We start from the raw sequence: 14,621 nt of genomic DNA, 5'->3' as shown, positions 1-14,621 counted from the left end.
TTTTCTGTATTCCTGTGGACAACTAAAAAAATGCAATTCCGTAATATTCCCCTGTATATATTGAAAATACGATTCCGTATATCCCCTGTATATGTAGAAAATACGAATCCGTATATTTTCTGTATATGTAGAAATACGATTCCGTATATCATCTGTATATGTGGAAAAATACGAGTCCCGTATATCCTCTGTATATGTAGAATATACGGTTCCGTATATCCTCCTGTATACGTAAGAAAAATACGAGTCCGTAATATCCTCTGTATATGTAGAAAATATACGGTTCCCCGTATATCCTTGGTAAATATTTATAGAAATACTAGGGATAACAACCTTAATATAGTCCGTATACGGGATTTTATTCTCCGTATACTTAAAAAGTACGAACAAATATTACGTACATGTATATGGGGCAAATACGGAATTCCGTATATGCTGATGCATATACGGACTTCCCGTATACCCGGTGTTCCCTATACGGACTCGTATACTTGGTCCGTATATTCGACGAATACATCCCGTACACGCCCGTATATGTCAAAAATACGGGACCGTATATTCCCGTATATCAGTATATTTTTCGCAGTGATAGCTATATGTGATATAGTATTTAATAATGCTCATTAGTTTATCCTATGTTATATTGTCAACTATGTATATGCTTCCTTTGCCGAAATAAATCTATCTATCTATCTTTATTACATGCTTTTCGGTGGCTTATAGAAATATATCAGTGATATAAAACTGGTAATTTCACTGTTTGAAACAGTGAAATTACCACTTTGATAATTTCACTGTTTTGAATTTAAGCCCCTTACGTTGTTTCATTGAAATACCAGCGTGCACAGTACAGGGTACCAACTTAATGACGTGACGTTGTAAATGACGTCACGTTGTATTATTATTTGGCGCGCTTTTCATTCAGAATTAGGGTTAATGTCTTTTTAAAACGTTTCTTTGCAAATAATAAAAAGAAAATTTGATTAGTTTAGTGTAAAATCGAAATATATTTCACCTTGTGAACACCAAAAGTTCATATTTCACTCGTGGCTGCGCCACTCGTGAAATATACCTTTTGGTGCTCACTCGGTGAAATATATAGAGGATATTCAAGTTTTTTCTATAAATACATGATTTATTTTCATCGAGTGGTATGAAAATAAATATTTCACGAGTGGCAATAGCCACGAGTGAAATATGATCATTTTCATGCCACAAGATGAAAATAAATCATGTATTTATAGAAAAAACTTGAATTTTCTGTTTATTATTATACATTTCTCTTTTTTGACATTAATTAAAATTTGAAAGAATTTCCCTTAAATTTTGCGTATGGGCAGAATTTAATAGAAAGTAGTCCGACAAGACACCAGTGAAAATACGGAAAATATGTTTCACTGCAGTGAATAATAATTTTTTTTACAGTGAAAATACGGAAAATGAAAATACGCATTTTATTTTATTAATATTTCTCAATATTTCATTTATAAGTTTATAATAAATTCCGACCTTACACTGAACTAAACAAATATCCTCTATATATTATTGCGCAACTATTAATTTAAATTTGCTCAAAATATTTTGCAGCCTCGTTTATATATGGCCATATAACCTGTCAACAATCTTTAAATTATAACGAATTTATAATACAGCAAGCATCATTTTTAGAGAAAAAAGTAAGGTGTATTCATGGAGCGATAGCAGCCGTGTATAATAAAACTGTACATAAACGTCACGATTATCCAATGAAAAATGACGTTACAAACGTGCAGTACGAGTATTATAAAAAAAATCTTAATAATACTGCACGATTGTAACGTCGCTTTGGATAATCATGACGTTTATATTATTAGTTTTAAAGATTGTTGACAGGTTATATGGCCCTATATAAACGGCTATTTGTAAATATAACCCGAGCCGCTAGGCTCCTGTAAATTTATAGTATTAAGATGTACAGATTCAAGAAATATTAGCCTTCACACATTAGTATTTGCTGGCACATCAGTTTTAATTGGCTTTGTACATCAAAATCCCACCGTCTGTGAGGCTTTAAGATGGCTATTCTATTTGAAAGACCATGAATAGACATTGCTTTATTCAAAAAAATTAAACTCCATGCCATATTTTTTCCTCACAATATGTTGGAGCAAACTTTCATAGTTCTAAATACCTGTTGACACAGTAACAGCTACCAAATATACATGTATGTACGTAGATATTGCAGTTCTTACATGCATTAAGCTCATGCAAGTTATTTGTGCATCAGACTAGCACTTTTTATATAGTTTTATAGAGGATTCCAAGTTAATGTGGTTAGGAGGCATAAAAAAAGCTGTTCTGTAAGGAAGAAAGGCATATTACTGACCGTGTAATACACGTATGTCATATGGCATTTTTTAGTTAAACATTAGAAATACTTTAGGTGCCCCTTTCATGCACCACAGAACACACCTTCTGTAAGCAAGGTAGACATATTTTTTCCAAGTTCCCGCTGGGTTTGAATCTAACAAGTTAGTGGTAAATGATTCAGTCAGCAACATGGACAAGACCCATTGATACCCCAGGTTAGCATATTTACATTGGTTAACAGTGTTTGCATACTGTTACATTGAATAATCAGAAAAAAAACAACAATATTTGAAGTTATCATTTTTATATATCATACTTAACAAAACTCTTTACATTTCATATTGGTCTTAACAATTAAAATTCAATTTTATTTACAATTGAATTTTCTTTTCATAATTTTACATCTAAGTATATTAAATATTTAATTTATTTTTTTCATTTCAAACCAAAAATATCCGACATTTTTAATTATCTTACTCCTAACTGGTAAAACGAATTACATGTATTTAATACAGAAGAAAGTGAAGAGATTTCAATTCTAATATACCAAAATTGAGCTACAGTACCAACAGTACAGAGCCAGGATGTGCAAGCTGGCCTGACTCAACACTGATAGCAAAGGCTATCACTGAGTTCGAGTCTGTGGTTTAGCATGATAAGGGCTAACAGTAAATGCAAGACACATGCACTGTGAAACTGGAAAAAAAGTCGACTTTATAAATCCTTCACTGTGCAAATAACACACAACTTGCAGTTACATTGATCAACCGTTTATGTAATTAGAAATGGTCAGTTCACCTATAATCTAATATTTTTTTTTTTTTTTTGCTATTTAAAGATGTTGAAAGAAGTGAAAAAATGGGCAAATATTTTTGTTATATGCTGGAGTAATTATCATCAATATAAGCTGTAACATCACCAAACCGCCTCTATCTGGTATTTTGTTTCTAATGTTCTATGCAGGATAATAAATTTTATTTCACATTTTTTCAAGAATTATTTTCTGTCATTTTATTAAGTTATATAAAACACTTGTACCATCAGTCTAGTTAAAAACTCTAGAGACCAGCTATAGATTTAGTTCAGGAGAAAAAGTTCTTGAATATATCACTAGCATCTGTTTCTTGGTAATTCTTTACAATAAATGTGCTCCCATTATCTGCACCAGCTATCATTGCTGATAAACCTGCAATATAAAAATATACAACTATTTCACTCAATTGTCAGATATTTTTTAATGTAAATAAACCAAGTCATGATTTGCACTCATTTTCCTCTCTTTGACCAATAGCTTAATTTTATATTTTTTCATCTTTTTGCTATATCTAAGGGAAGTAATAATTATACAAAGTGTATGCAGTCAGTTACTTCCCATTAACAAACAGTTTACAATGAAAAGACATTATTGCAACATAATATTTATATATTAACAACAATTTATTTTTGTAAAGTTATTTACAAGGCATTCAACACACATGCAACAATATTATAGGTACCATAGTTACATGTATTTGCTGTGTCAAAACTCAGAGACTGGTATTGCAATGATTCTATGAAAAACAAGAGCTGTCGGTAGGACAGCAACGCTCGACTATTCATAGCGCTTGATAGTAAAAGAAAATGCTTGATACAGTTATCTCCTCCTGTTTACAGGTTGGGGTCATGATGGTAAACAAGTGTATAGATTCAAAGCCATATGTCAATGGACTTTGAAAATATTTGAACTATTACAAAAACTTTAACGTAAATTCTAAGTCAAAAAAGGGGCATAATTCTGTCAAAATGCTTGATACAGTTACCTCCTCCTATTTATAGGTTGGGATAATGATGGTGAACAAGTGTGCAAAGTTTCAAAGCCATATGTCAATGGACTTTGAAAATTTTTGAACTATTACAAAAACTTTAACGTAAATTCTAAGTCGAAAAAGGTGCTTTAAAATTCTGTCAAAATGCTTGATACAGTTACCTCCTCCTGTTTACAGGTTGGGGTCATGATGGTGAACAAGTGTGCAAAGTTTCAAAGTCATATGTCAATGGACTTTGAAAATATTTGAACTATTACAAAAACTTTAACGTAAATTCTAAGTCGAAAAAGGGGCATAATTTTGTCAAAATGCTTGATAGAGTTACCTCCTCCTGTCTACAGGTTGGGGTCATGATAGTGAACAAGTGTGCAAAGTTTCAAAGCCATATGTCAATGGACTTTGAAAATATTTGAACTATTACAAAAACTTTAACGTAAATTCTAAGTCGAACAAGAGCTGTCGGTAGGACAGCATGCTCGACTATTCTTAGTGCTTGATAGTAAAAAAAATGCCTGATACAGTTACCTCCTCCTGTTTACAGGTTGGGGTCATGATGGTGAACAAGTGTGCAAAGTTTCAAAGCCATATGTCAATGGACTTTGAAAATATTTGAACTATTACAAAAACTTTAACGTAAATTCTAAGTCGAAAAAGGGGCATAATTCTGTCAAAATGCTTGATAGAGTTACCTCCTCCTGTTTACAGGTTGGGGTCATGATGTTGAACAAGTGTGCAAAGTTTCAAAGCCATATGTCAATGGACTTTGAAAATATTTGAACTATTACAAAAACTTTAACGTAAATTCTAAGTCGAAAAAGGGGCATAATTCTGTCAAAATGCTTGATAGAGTTACCTCCTGCTGTCTACAGGTTGGGGTCATGATGGTGAACAAGTGTGCAAAGTTTCAAAGCCATATGTCTATGGACTTTGAAAATATTTGAACTATTACAAAAACTTTAACGGAAATTCTAAGTCGAAAAAGGGGCATAATTCTGTCAAAATGCTTGATAGAGTTACCTCCTCCTGTCTACAGGTTGGGGTCATGATGGTGAACAAGTGTGCAAAGTTTCAAAGCCATATGTCAATGGACTTTGAAAATATTTGAACTATTACAAAAACTTTAACGTAAATTCTAAGTCGAAAAAGGGGCATAATTCTGTCAAAATGCTTGATAGAGTTACCTCCTCCTGTTTACAGGTTGGGGTCATGATGTTGAACAAGTGTGCAAAGTTTCAAAGCCATATGTCAATGGACTTTGAAAATATTTGAACTATTACAAAAACTTTAACGTAAATTCTAAGTCGAAAAAGGGGCATAATTCTGTCAAAATGCTTGATAGAGTTACCTCCTCCTGTCTACAGGTTGGGGTCATGATGGTGAACAAGTGTGCAAAGTTTCAAAGCCATATGTCAATGGACTTTGAAAATATTTGAACTATTACAAAAACTTTAACATAAGTGGTTACGCCGACGCCGACGCTCGGGTGACTGCAATAGCTCTACTTATTCTTATCGAATAGTCGAGCTAAAAATTGGTGATATTACCAGCCTGGAATGTTTTCACACTCCACATGGGCACATCTATAATTTTTGTACTTACATGATTTGAAAAAAGGTGCGACAGGTGAAGACCACAAGGTACCATTTCATGCTAAATATTCATGCTCTGGGCAGTGTAGATTACAAGAAGAATTTAAAGATGTTTACTATATAAATCTTCGTAAATTACAAAATGTAAGTGACTCTAAGGCAGGGCAAATTTTGACCCAAAGGGCATGACCATATATATATGTATATTTTACAAATGACCACTAGGAGACGTTTAATATCAAATATCGTATCTCTAGGCATTGTTATTTATCTATTGTTTATTTTTTTGTAAGATAGTTATCAAGTAAAATGTACAAGGCAATACTAAAGGCGAAAAGTCAGAGCTTTGGGCATTGTACTTTCACAAAAGAAGACTTTAATCTATTTTCCTAAATAAGTTTATATAAACTTATGACCCACAAGTTAGGGCCAATTTTGACCCAAGGGGCATGAAAATATCTTTTATAGAACAGGCTTCGCGAAACTGCTGAAAAATTTGCCTGACATTCGGTCAGACAAACTTTCAATTCTTGTCTGACCGAAAGAACTTTAGTCTGACCGAATTTTTTTCCAAATATAAGTATATGGTAATACCTTTGTGTTTTTTTTAAAGACATAGCCTTTTGTTTCGCTTTTTTTTCTTCATTAGATAATTTACGTTTTTTTTTCCTGGGGTAGCGCCATAGCAATAATGCAGTAACACCGACATTTTCTTCCGAGTACAAGTTCATTGAAAGTCGTATGCACAGGCAATCGGTGCGTGGCTTGGATAGTATACATGTACATGAACACGCCCACTTATTTTTGTAAATATATTTTTTTCACTAATAAAATATTTTTTCATTCAAAATGTTTTTAAAATATCTTATTTTCAAATAATCAACAAAGGAAATTTGTTTTTAAAAATGTCATCCATATATACTATAAATATAGTAAAGGTATGAAGGTTCGCAAGTGGACCTACCACCAGGCCTTATGTTACCTCCCAGATCTTTGTAAATTGTCAACCAATTTTCACCAAATAAAGTGCAATCTACGCAGAAATGATGTGCAATATTAGACAAGTTGGTATGACAAAAGATGGAATTTTAAAGCGAAAATGCACTTTTTGTCTAGGTCGGCCATCGCTTGACCGAACTGAAAGTAGACGATTTTGAAAATAAATCGATCTTTTTCTTAATAACAAACTAATGTCAGTGCATGCAAACAGTTGAAACAGAAAAGACAGCTATAATACTATCGCTTACCCCTCCAAATTTAATCCAAAACGTCTGTAGGTAGGCATTTCAGTAATTATTTGCACTAACTTTTTTTAATTTCCTGACATTACATGTATACAAATGCTGACCCGGATGTACCTGATGCGTACCCCTTTTCGCATAATAAAGATTGAGCGAAGCTGGGTACCAGCGGGAACCGAGCATGCGTACTTTGAATATCCGGATCAGGATTTGTATACATGTACAATGTCGGGAAATTTAAAAAGTTAGTGCAAATAACTACTGAAAGTGTGTACCTATAGACGTTTTTGATTAACTTTGGACCGGTAAGCAATAGTTTTATAGCTACTATCCAAGCCACGCACCGATTGCCTGTGGTCGTATGTATCTAGAATTTGATTGGACACTTATAATGAAACGGCGAATCAAAACTCGTTTCACATTTTTTTATTCAAGGGAGAAAACTTGGTCTTGATCGGTCTTGGATCTATCCCGGTATTCGTACCGGACATAAGGTCCGGAACTAGGAAAAAAAATATCGGACAGACCTGATTTTTGCCGGACATGTCCGACGGTCCGGCAACTTTCGCGAAGCCTGATAGAAGACCACAAATGATGCTATAGGACGGACGTAAGCATTTTAGTATGTTTTTTAAAGTCTATTTTAAACACCTATCACCTATTTTTGCAATCAGACTAGAACCATATACATAACTTTTAAAGGTCACCTGTGAAGTTTGGTCAAAATCCACAAAGTGGTTGAAGACGAGATACTGTCTGCAGATTTTGTGGAAATCAACTGAAGGACACATTGCCATCATAAAAGCTCACCTTGAGTTCCTTGTGGGCACAAGAGTAAACAAGAGGGCCATGATGGCCCTGAGGGCGCTCACCTGTATATAGCCCCCCCCCCCCCAAACGTTGCAGGGCCAATTTTAACCCAAGGGCTTTTATTTGCACAAACTTGGTAGACACCCATTAGAAGATGTTTCATGCTAAACATCTAAGCTCTAGCTCATTGGGCTTTTTAAAAGAAGATTTTTTAAAGTTTTTACTATACACATATAGTTAAAAACAATGACACCCCTGGGGCGGGGCCAGTTTTGACCCTAGGGCTTTTATTTGAACAAACTTTGTAGACACTCACTAAAAGATGTTTCATGCTTAATATCTAAACTCTAGCTATTTGGGTTTTTTCAAAGAAGATTTTTTAAGTTTTTGCTATACACATATAAGGAAAATCAATGGCCCCCGGCACTTACAAACTTGCTTGCATGATTTCAGTCGGCCATATTCCCTAGCTATGAAAGATAACTCCATGTTTCCCTGTCTAAAATCCAACCAAATTATTCCCCTTTCAAATGAACTTAAAGAAGGGACCTTTTAAAAATACTTTGTATTTATTTATTCGATTTTTTGTTCAGAAACGGACAATTTTTTCTTTACCTTTTTTTAATTTGCTTTCTATCTATATATGGTTCCTATGGTAAACATATGAGTTTTGATGGTAAACAAATGAATTTTCTGAACCGAAAGTAATCTTACACACAGCGTTGCTGTCATCACATGTAAACAATACATTAAATCGGTAAGCATATTGAGGTATTTGTTTGACTATCAGTTATTAATATAGAAAACAACTATGTGTAGTTTTTGTGTATTGTTTTAATGTGTTTGTCTGATATTTTAGTTGTAAAAGCCATGTACGCTTAGTGTCGCTTCATAGCAACCGAGTTTAAAACGTGAGCGGTAACTGAACGAGATATGGCAAAGCGCATGCTCGCGCACTGATTTCCGCTCTATCGAAATACTGCATACACGTATAGCGAAAGTTCGTAAGTGCCCGGGGCGGTGCCAATTTTGACCACAGGGCTTTTATTTGAACAAACTTGGTAGACACCCATTAGAACATGATTGATGCTAAATATCTTAGCCAGGGCTCTTTGAGTTCTTTAAAAGAAGATTTTTTAAGTTTTTACTACATGCATAAAGGGAAAATCAATGACCCCCTAGGCAGGGCCAATTTTGACCCCAGGGCTTTTATTTGAACAAACTTGGTAGACACCCATTAGAACATGTTTCATGCTAAATATCTTAGCTCTAGCTCTTTGGGTTCTTTAAAAGAAGATTTTTTAAGCTTTTACTATATGCATATAGGGAAAATCAATGACCCCCTGGGGCGGGGCCAATTTTGACCCCAGGGCTTTTATTTGAACAAACTTGGTAGACACCTATTACAACATGTTTGATGCTCAATATCTTAGCCATAGCTCTTTGAGTTCTTTAAAAGAAGATTTTTTAAGTTTTTACTATATGCATAAAGGGAAAATCAAGACCCCCCCCCCTGGCAGGGCCAATTTTGACCCCAGGGCTTTTATTTGAACAAACTTGGTAGACACCCATTAGAACATGTTTCATGCTAAATATCTTAGCTCTAGCTCTTTGGGTTCTTTAAAAGAAGATTTTTTAAGTTTTTACTATATGCATATAGGGAAAATCAATGACCCCCTGGGGCGGGGCCAATTTTGACCCCAGGGCTTTTATTTGAACAAACTTGGTAGACACTCACTAGAAGATGTTTCATGCCAAATATCTAAGCTCTAGCTCTTATGGTTTTTTAAAAGAAGATATTTAAAGTTTTTTCTTTCGGTTGCCATGGCAACAAGAGTTCTGCATGGAATTAAATTCTTTGAACAATTTTTAAAGGTGACCACCAATGGAACATTCCTGTGAAGTTTGGATGAAATTGGCTTAGTGGTTTATGAGGAGATGTCATTTAAAGTAAAAGTTTACGGCCGGACGCCGGACGGACGGACGCCGGACGAAAAGCGATCACAAAAGCTCACCCTGTCACTTTGTGACAGATGAGCTAAAAATTAACCAAAATGGTCACAACAACTGATCTGCCTCATTTAAAAGTATTATGGAGCTAAAAATCACTAATAAATGTTAGTAAATTTATACATACGTTTATCTGGAGATGGTCTAAACAAACACAGTATCTTTTTATTCATTGCAACAGCTCTACCAATCTCATAACCAACCCCAAGTGATGGCTGTGTTACCTCGGCAACCACAGCTGAAAAAAATAGACACATGCAGGTTACATTTCAGTATTAAGTAATCATCCAAGTTTAATAAATGTTGAGATATCATTAGAAGTATCAGCAGGTTCTTTTCCCCAGGATTTTGGGAACATGACTCATACCAATGGAAATGGGAACTTCAGCAATTTCTTGTAAAAAATTAGTCAAAAATGCACGACTTCAATTTTGCAGTGATGAATGCGAAGAATTATACTTCACTCAAACATTTGATTGGTTGAAACTAGCACAGAATGCGTATTGACCAATGAAAATCCTGAGCTTCAAGTAAAAAATCAGACAAAAGTTTTATAACCTGTAGGCCAAATCAAACACTTTGAAATTGTAAAGAGACATAGCCTATTGCTCATATAAAATTATTTTCAAAGTATAATTTATTTAGTATTCATTGTATTTACCATCACTCTCTACAAGCCAGTCAACATCTCTATCATGTATATATTTATCTGTCCTTGTTTTCTCAGCTGCAAAGAAATTTGTTCAAACTTAATAAAACATGAATCCTTGTTCAGTTTGTTATTATACTAAAGCCTTTTTCGTTCCTTCAATAAAATGTTAAACAGAAGAAAGATTTTTTTTACCTTTAAATGGTTGTAGCATGATGAAATAAATTATACTGGATCTTTCAGTTCAATTTTCAAACCCAATGCTTATGAGGTAAACGACTAAAATAAAATAAAATTTAATGCTATCTTAAACAATTAACATCGGTTTAAAGCTAAACATACATTCCTCCAGTTCCTTTGAACCAACATGCTCTGTCAACACAGTACCATAGGCTCTAAGTTGATTAATAAGTCTAGCATATAATTCAGCATCTTGCCTTCCTGCTCGAATGCTTCCACAAAAATAAATCTTCATTATCAATTATCACTGGTGCTGAAATAAAACAGTATCATATATATTAATCTAAATATTCAAAACAAGTTAAATGACTGATGCCTCATTTGTGATAAAATGTTTAAAGTTTTTATTTACAGTTTACTGGGCGGATCAAACAGTAGAAGAGGTTCTGACGCCCAAGTGGACAATTATTGTCCACAATAGACGCCGCGAAAATATGTTACATTGTCCGATGTAATTCAATCCATACAATGACAGTTAATAAATATATTACATAAGTATAAAAATAGCACTTCTTTCCCTTCAAATATCAACTGAACTTCAATCAAACGTTTAAAAAGTCTAGAAATCTTACCAATTCTTGTCAGCTTGTTACGAATAACACTTACGCGCGCTTTTTAATGCTTACTTGATTAAAATCAACGCGCTCAGGAATAGTTCCAATAATGTTTCAGTTAATCGAATAACACAAATGAGGTTGCATATATTAATGATCCACATTCTAACCGATGATTTAATGTTGTCGCAAACTTTAACTTTATTTTCCCTTTATTAATTTATTAGACTTGCAAATAAAATGTTTCCTGGAATTTTTTTTATCGTAAAGTGAAATCTTGTGAATATCTTATAGTTCAAACACGCGGTTTCACTTTCAGTAGAATATATCACCGGTTACTTACTATATAATGAGAGGGTTCTTCACACTATCCATAGACATACATAATTATCTATGTCTCTGCACTATCCCATTAAAAATAATAAAATATCTTTAAAGCTACATATATGAAAAAATATTACCCTGACCGCTATTTGCACCGGTTTCTGTCCCACGCAGATTACAAAATAGCACAGTATAATTTCATATTATAAAATACATCGTCACGTTCAAGTTACACAATCACTAGACTACATAAATCATCGACATGTACATGTAAATTGGTATGCTGAGTATGATTATTGAGTATTCTTTGTTTTAGAAAGTTATTTATCCATTGTTTGTGGTTGTTTTTTAATCTTTATCTTTTGGAATATGGTAAATCATAGTACACTTTTGAAAGAACAACATTCAAACAAAGGTAAAAAAATGTTACATAATTTTAATACAATTCATAAAATTAACAATAATAATAGAATACTAAGAGTTGAAAATCACTCATAACCAGTAAAGTTATGCCTTTAATCATCCCGAAAGTTATAGTAAACAACAAATATATTACATGTATTATAACTGTCCATGTTGACCTTATTACAGTTTAAAGAATATTAATGCAATTGATATGGGTTTCAGATAAAGTTTTTTAAAGTTTGAAATTCTTAGTCTTTTATAAAAGTTCAGCTGAAAAAAAGTAAAAGGGAACAGACAATAATGCATGAAAATCTGATTAATTGATACACATGTTTTTCTGTTTTTTTTCTTCTTCATGTCCTTCCTTTAAAAAGTTCTTTTTCCACTGTCTGCTTGCATACATGTGTATGGGTCTCCGACAGTCCAGAAGAAATCAGAAATGTCCCTTGTCTATCGTAAAACAGCACGCATAATTATTGGAATGACACTTTAAGACAAAGAATTATTTTATCTTCACCTGTATTTCTTATTTTGTTAATCCAAGATAATAATTTGATGAAATTATGGAGAGGACTTAGCACTGACGACGGACAATCTTCGGACTACTTTATCCACTTTTTGGCGGGAAAATCGCCGGAATGCAGGGGCGCGCGGAACTTTGCCTTTATACTTTCGGCTGTACTCTAGGTATCGATTATTAAGATACAAACTGTATTCCTTCGAAGGTCCAGGAATTTCTTTAATTATCGTTGGAAGGACAATGGTCTTCCCATGAGGTACTGTCCGCCATTTTAGGTCCTCAATCTGTCCACTATACATATGTTTAATATTACAAGTTGACAGACAATAGTATGATACACTGAAAGCCATTTTGAAGTAACTTAATTACTACATGTATCAATAATATTTAACACAATGATCTGTCATATGCATAGTCCAGTCTTTATTTGAACATTTGTTATGATCACAAATAAATTGTTGGCTCGATTTGAAAAATGATTTCATTGCTACTATTTGACAAGCTTAATAGATCTTTTTTGATAGTATGGCGAATGTCCAGAAATAACAGAAACTGTATTTTATGTGTTTATATAAAACGTTTCACAGTTTTATATTTATATAACAAGCATTTAGAATTATTTAATGTTTGTCATCGTGGTCATAGGCACGACTACCCATTGTGACCGACTACCCGCCGTGATTTTTATATTTTTTTTTATCTATAACACACACATAATTATATCAATTCATTAAAAATCTACCGACAAAACGTCTTTTTTAAAAATAGATATATCTACTGTGTATATAAATTACTACTTTATTAACGCAGCAGATATATCTATTTTTAAAAAAGACGTTTTGTCGGTAGATTTTAATGAATTGTTATAGATAAAAAAATTATAAAAATCACGGCGGGTAGTCGGTCACAATGGGTAGTCGATAAAAAAAACTTTTTGCCATCAAGTGCCTACTATCGTGGTTACTGGAAGTGACGAAGTTGATTATACTGTAGAAATGAATGAAAATGTCACCAGTCGTAAATATAATGTACATAAACATTTGCGTTTGTTATGAAATTTGACAAATATTGTATAGGATTCGTTTTCAAAATTGACGTTCACGTAGTTATTCAATCCTTCGACTGTCTAAGCTAGAATTCTTAAAGGGACTCCACTGAGGTTTAAAAGCCTTAAAACATAACATTTGATTTTCTTACATAAATGAACTGGGACACTTTAAACAGAAATATATGCAAAGATAGTTAAGAAATATACTTTGAAATAAATTGAAAATCTTCGATCTTAGCCTAATTTGAGTGAAAAGCGTTTAAATTTTGGGTCTTTTTTATTACAATTTGAATAACTATTCTGGAAAAACGAGGTGCGCGAATGATCTGAAATTTTGCACAAAGATTATTGGTCTAAACCTACATCAAATGGTACATTTATCTGGAAAAAATATTTTCAGTCCCACCATGTCAAAAAAACTCAGTGGAGTCCCTTTAATACCCTAAATGACACGACATGTAAACAACCTTTGTTCGTAACTGATAAACATGTATGAATTCATGGTAATTCTTCATAAAAAGTAAAGATATCATGTTTCAACCATGATTCATTATATTTTACCTAAAATAACTTTTTATCACGTATGACTTGTTTTCTGTGTAATATGACTAATTTGTTCTATGGAAAGTGAAAGTTACAGTTATAGTCATGTTAATTACTACATGTACTTGTATAATGAAAGATAGATCCTGTACATGTATACATGTATATATATATATCACATCATGTACCGCAGGAAATGAACTATTCTACACACATGTATAGCTAGGTATGTTGTTGTTTTCTAAACGTTCTACGACCAGAGAATTCAGCCGTTTAAGGGGATGACATATCGACAATGAATAGTAGTTATTTATATATCGACTAGTCATGCTAATTAATTACAAGTATTACACAATATGCCGATCTTTTCGGTACGTTTAACCTATTACTACTAAATAAACTTTAAGACTTGTTTAAACATTTTTTTTTGTGACTGTGTTATATATCGCTTCAAATATTTACCCGTTTGATAGGATTTTCGAGTTTAGAAGAATAGTGCATATTATATAAGGTAATATATTGTGCTTATTATAA

General features: G+C 33.2%; 1 protein-coding gene across 2 annotated transcripts; it reads right to left on the bottom strand.

Moving 5' to 3' along the window:
• Positions 1–2,636: 2,636 nt before the first annotated feature.
• On the bottom strand, positions 2,637–11,846 carry LOC132759969 (putative 2'-deoxynucleoside 5'-phosphate N-hydrolase 1). Of its 2 annotated transcripts, none has more exons than XM_060751842.1 (5): positions 11,709–11,846; positions 10,796–10,946; positions 10,466–10,531; positions 9,932–10,042; positions 2,637–3,535 (listed from the first exon to the last, which is right to left on the bottom strand). In XM_060751842.1, exons 2-5 carry the CDS (start codon positions 10,926–10,928, stop codon positions 3,432–3,434), a joined length of 414 nt encoding a protein of 137 aa, XP_060607825.1. In that variant the 5' UTR covers positions 10,929–10,946; positions 11,709–11,846; the 3' UTR covers positions 2,637–3,431. The 2 variants fall into 2 exon arrangements, with proteins under 2 accessions (XP_060607825.1, XP_060607824.1); XM_060751841.1 differs by lacking the exon at positions 11,709–11,846 and adding an exon at positions 11,266–11,414.
• Positions 11,847–14,621: the final 2,775 nt, after the last annotated feature.

This window comes from Ruditapes philippinarum, unplaced genomic scaffold, assembly GCF_026571515.1.
Source record: "Ruditapes philippinarum isolate M1 unplaced genomic scaffold, ASM2657151v2 ctg9846_1_1_1_1, whole genome shotgun sequence".
Lineage (NCBI taxonomy): Eukaryota > Metazoa > Mollusca > Bivalvia > Venerida > Veneridae > Ruditapes > Ruditapes philippinarum.
The sequence above is the reverse complement of the archived record's forward strand: the minus strand, read 5'-3'. Positions and strand labels throughout refer to the sequence as shown.

What these genes read in the sequence shown, in the direction of transcription:
- LOC132759969 (XM_060751842.1), bottom strand. Translation starts at nt 10,928, where the DNA reads ATGAAGATTTATTTTTGTGGAAGCATTCGAGCAGGAAGGCAAGATGCT. An exon ending in CTGGCTTGTAGAGAGTGATG is followed by an intron (nt 10,043 to 10,465) that starts GTAAATACAATG and finishes TATTTTTTTCAG; the next exon opens with CTGTGGTTGCCGAGGTAACA. An exon ending in TAGACCATCTCCAGATAAAC is followed by an intron (nt 3,536 to 9,931) that starts GTATGTATAAAT and finishes TTTATATTGCAG; the next exon opens with GTTTATCAGCAATGATAGCT.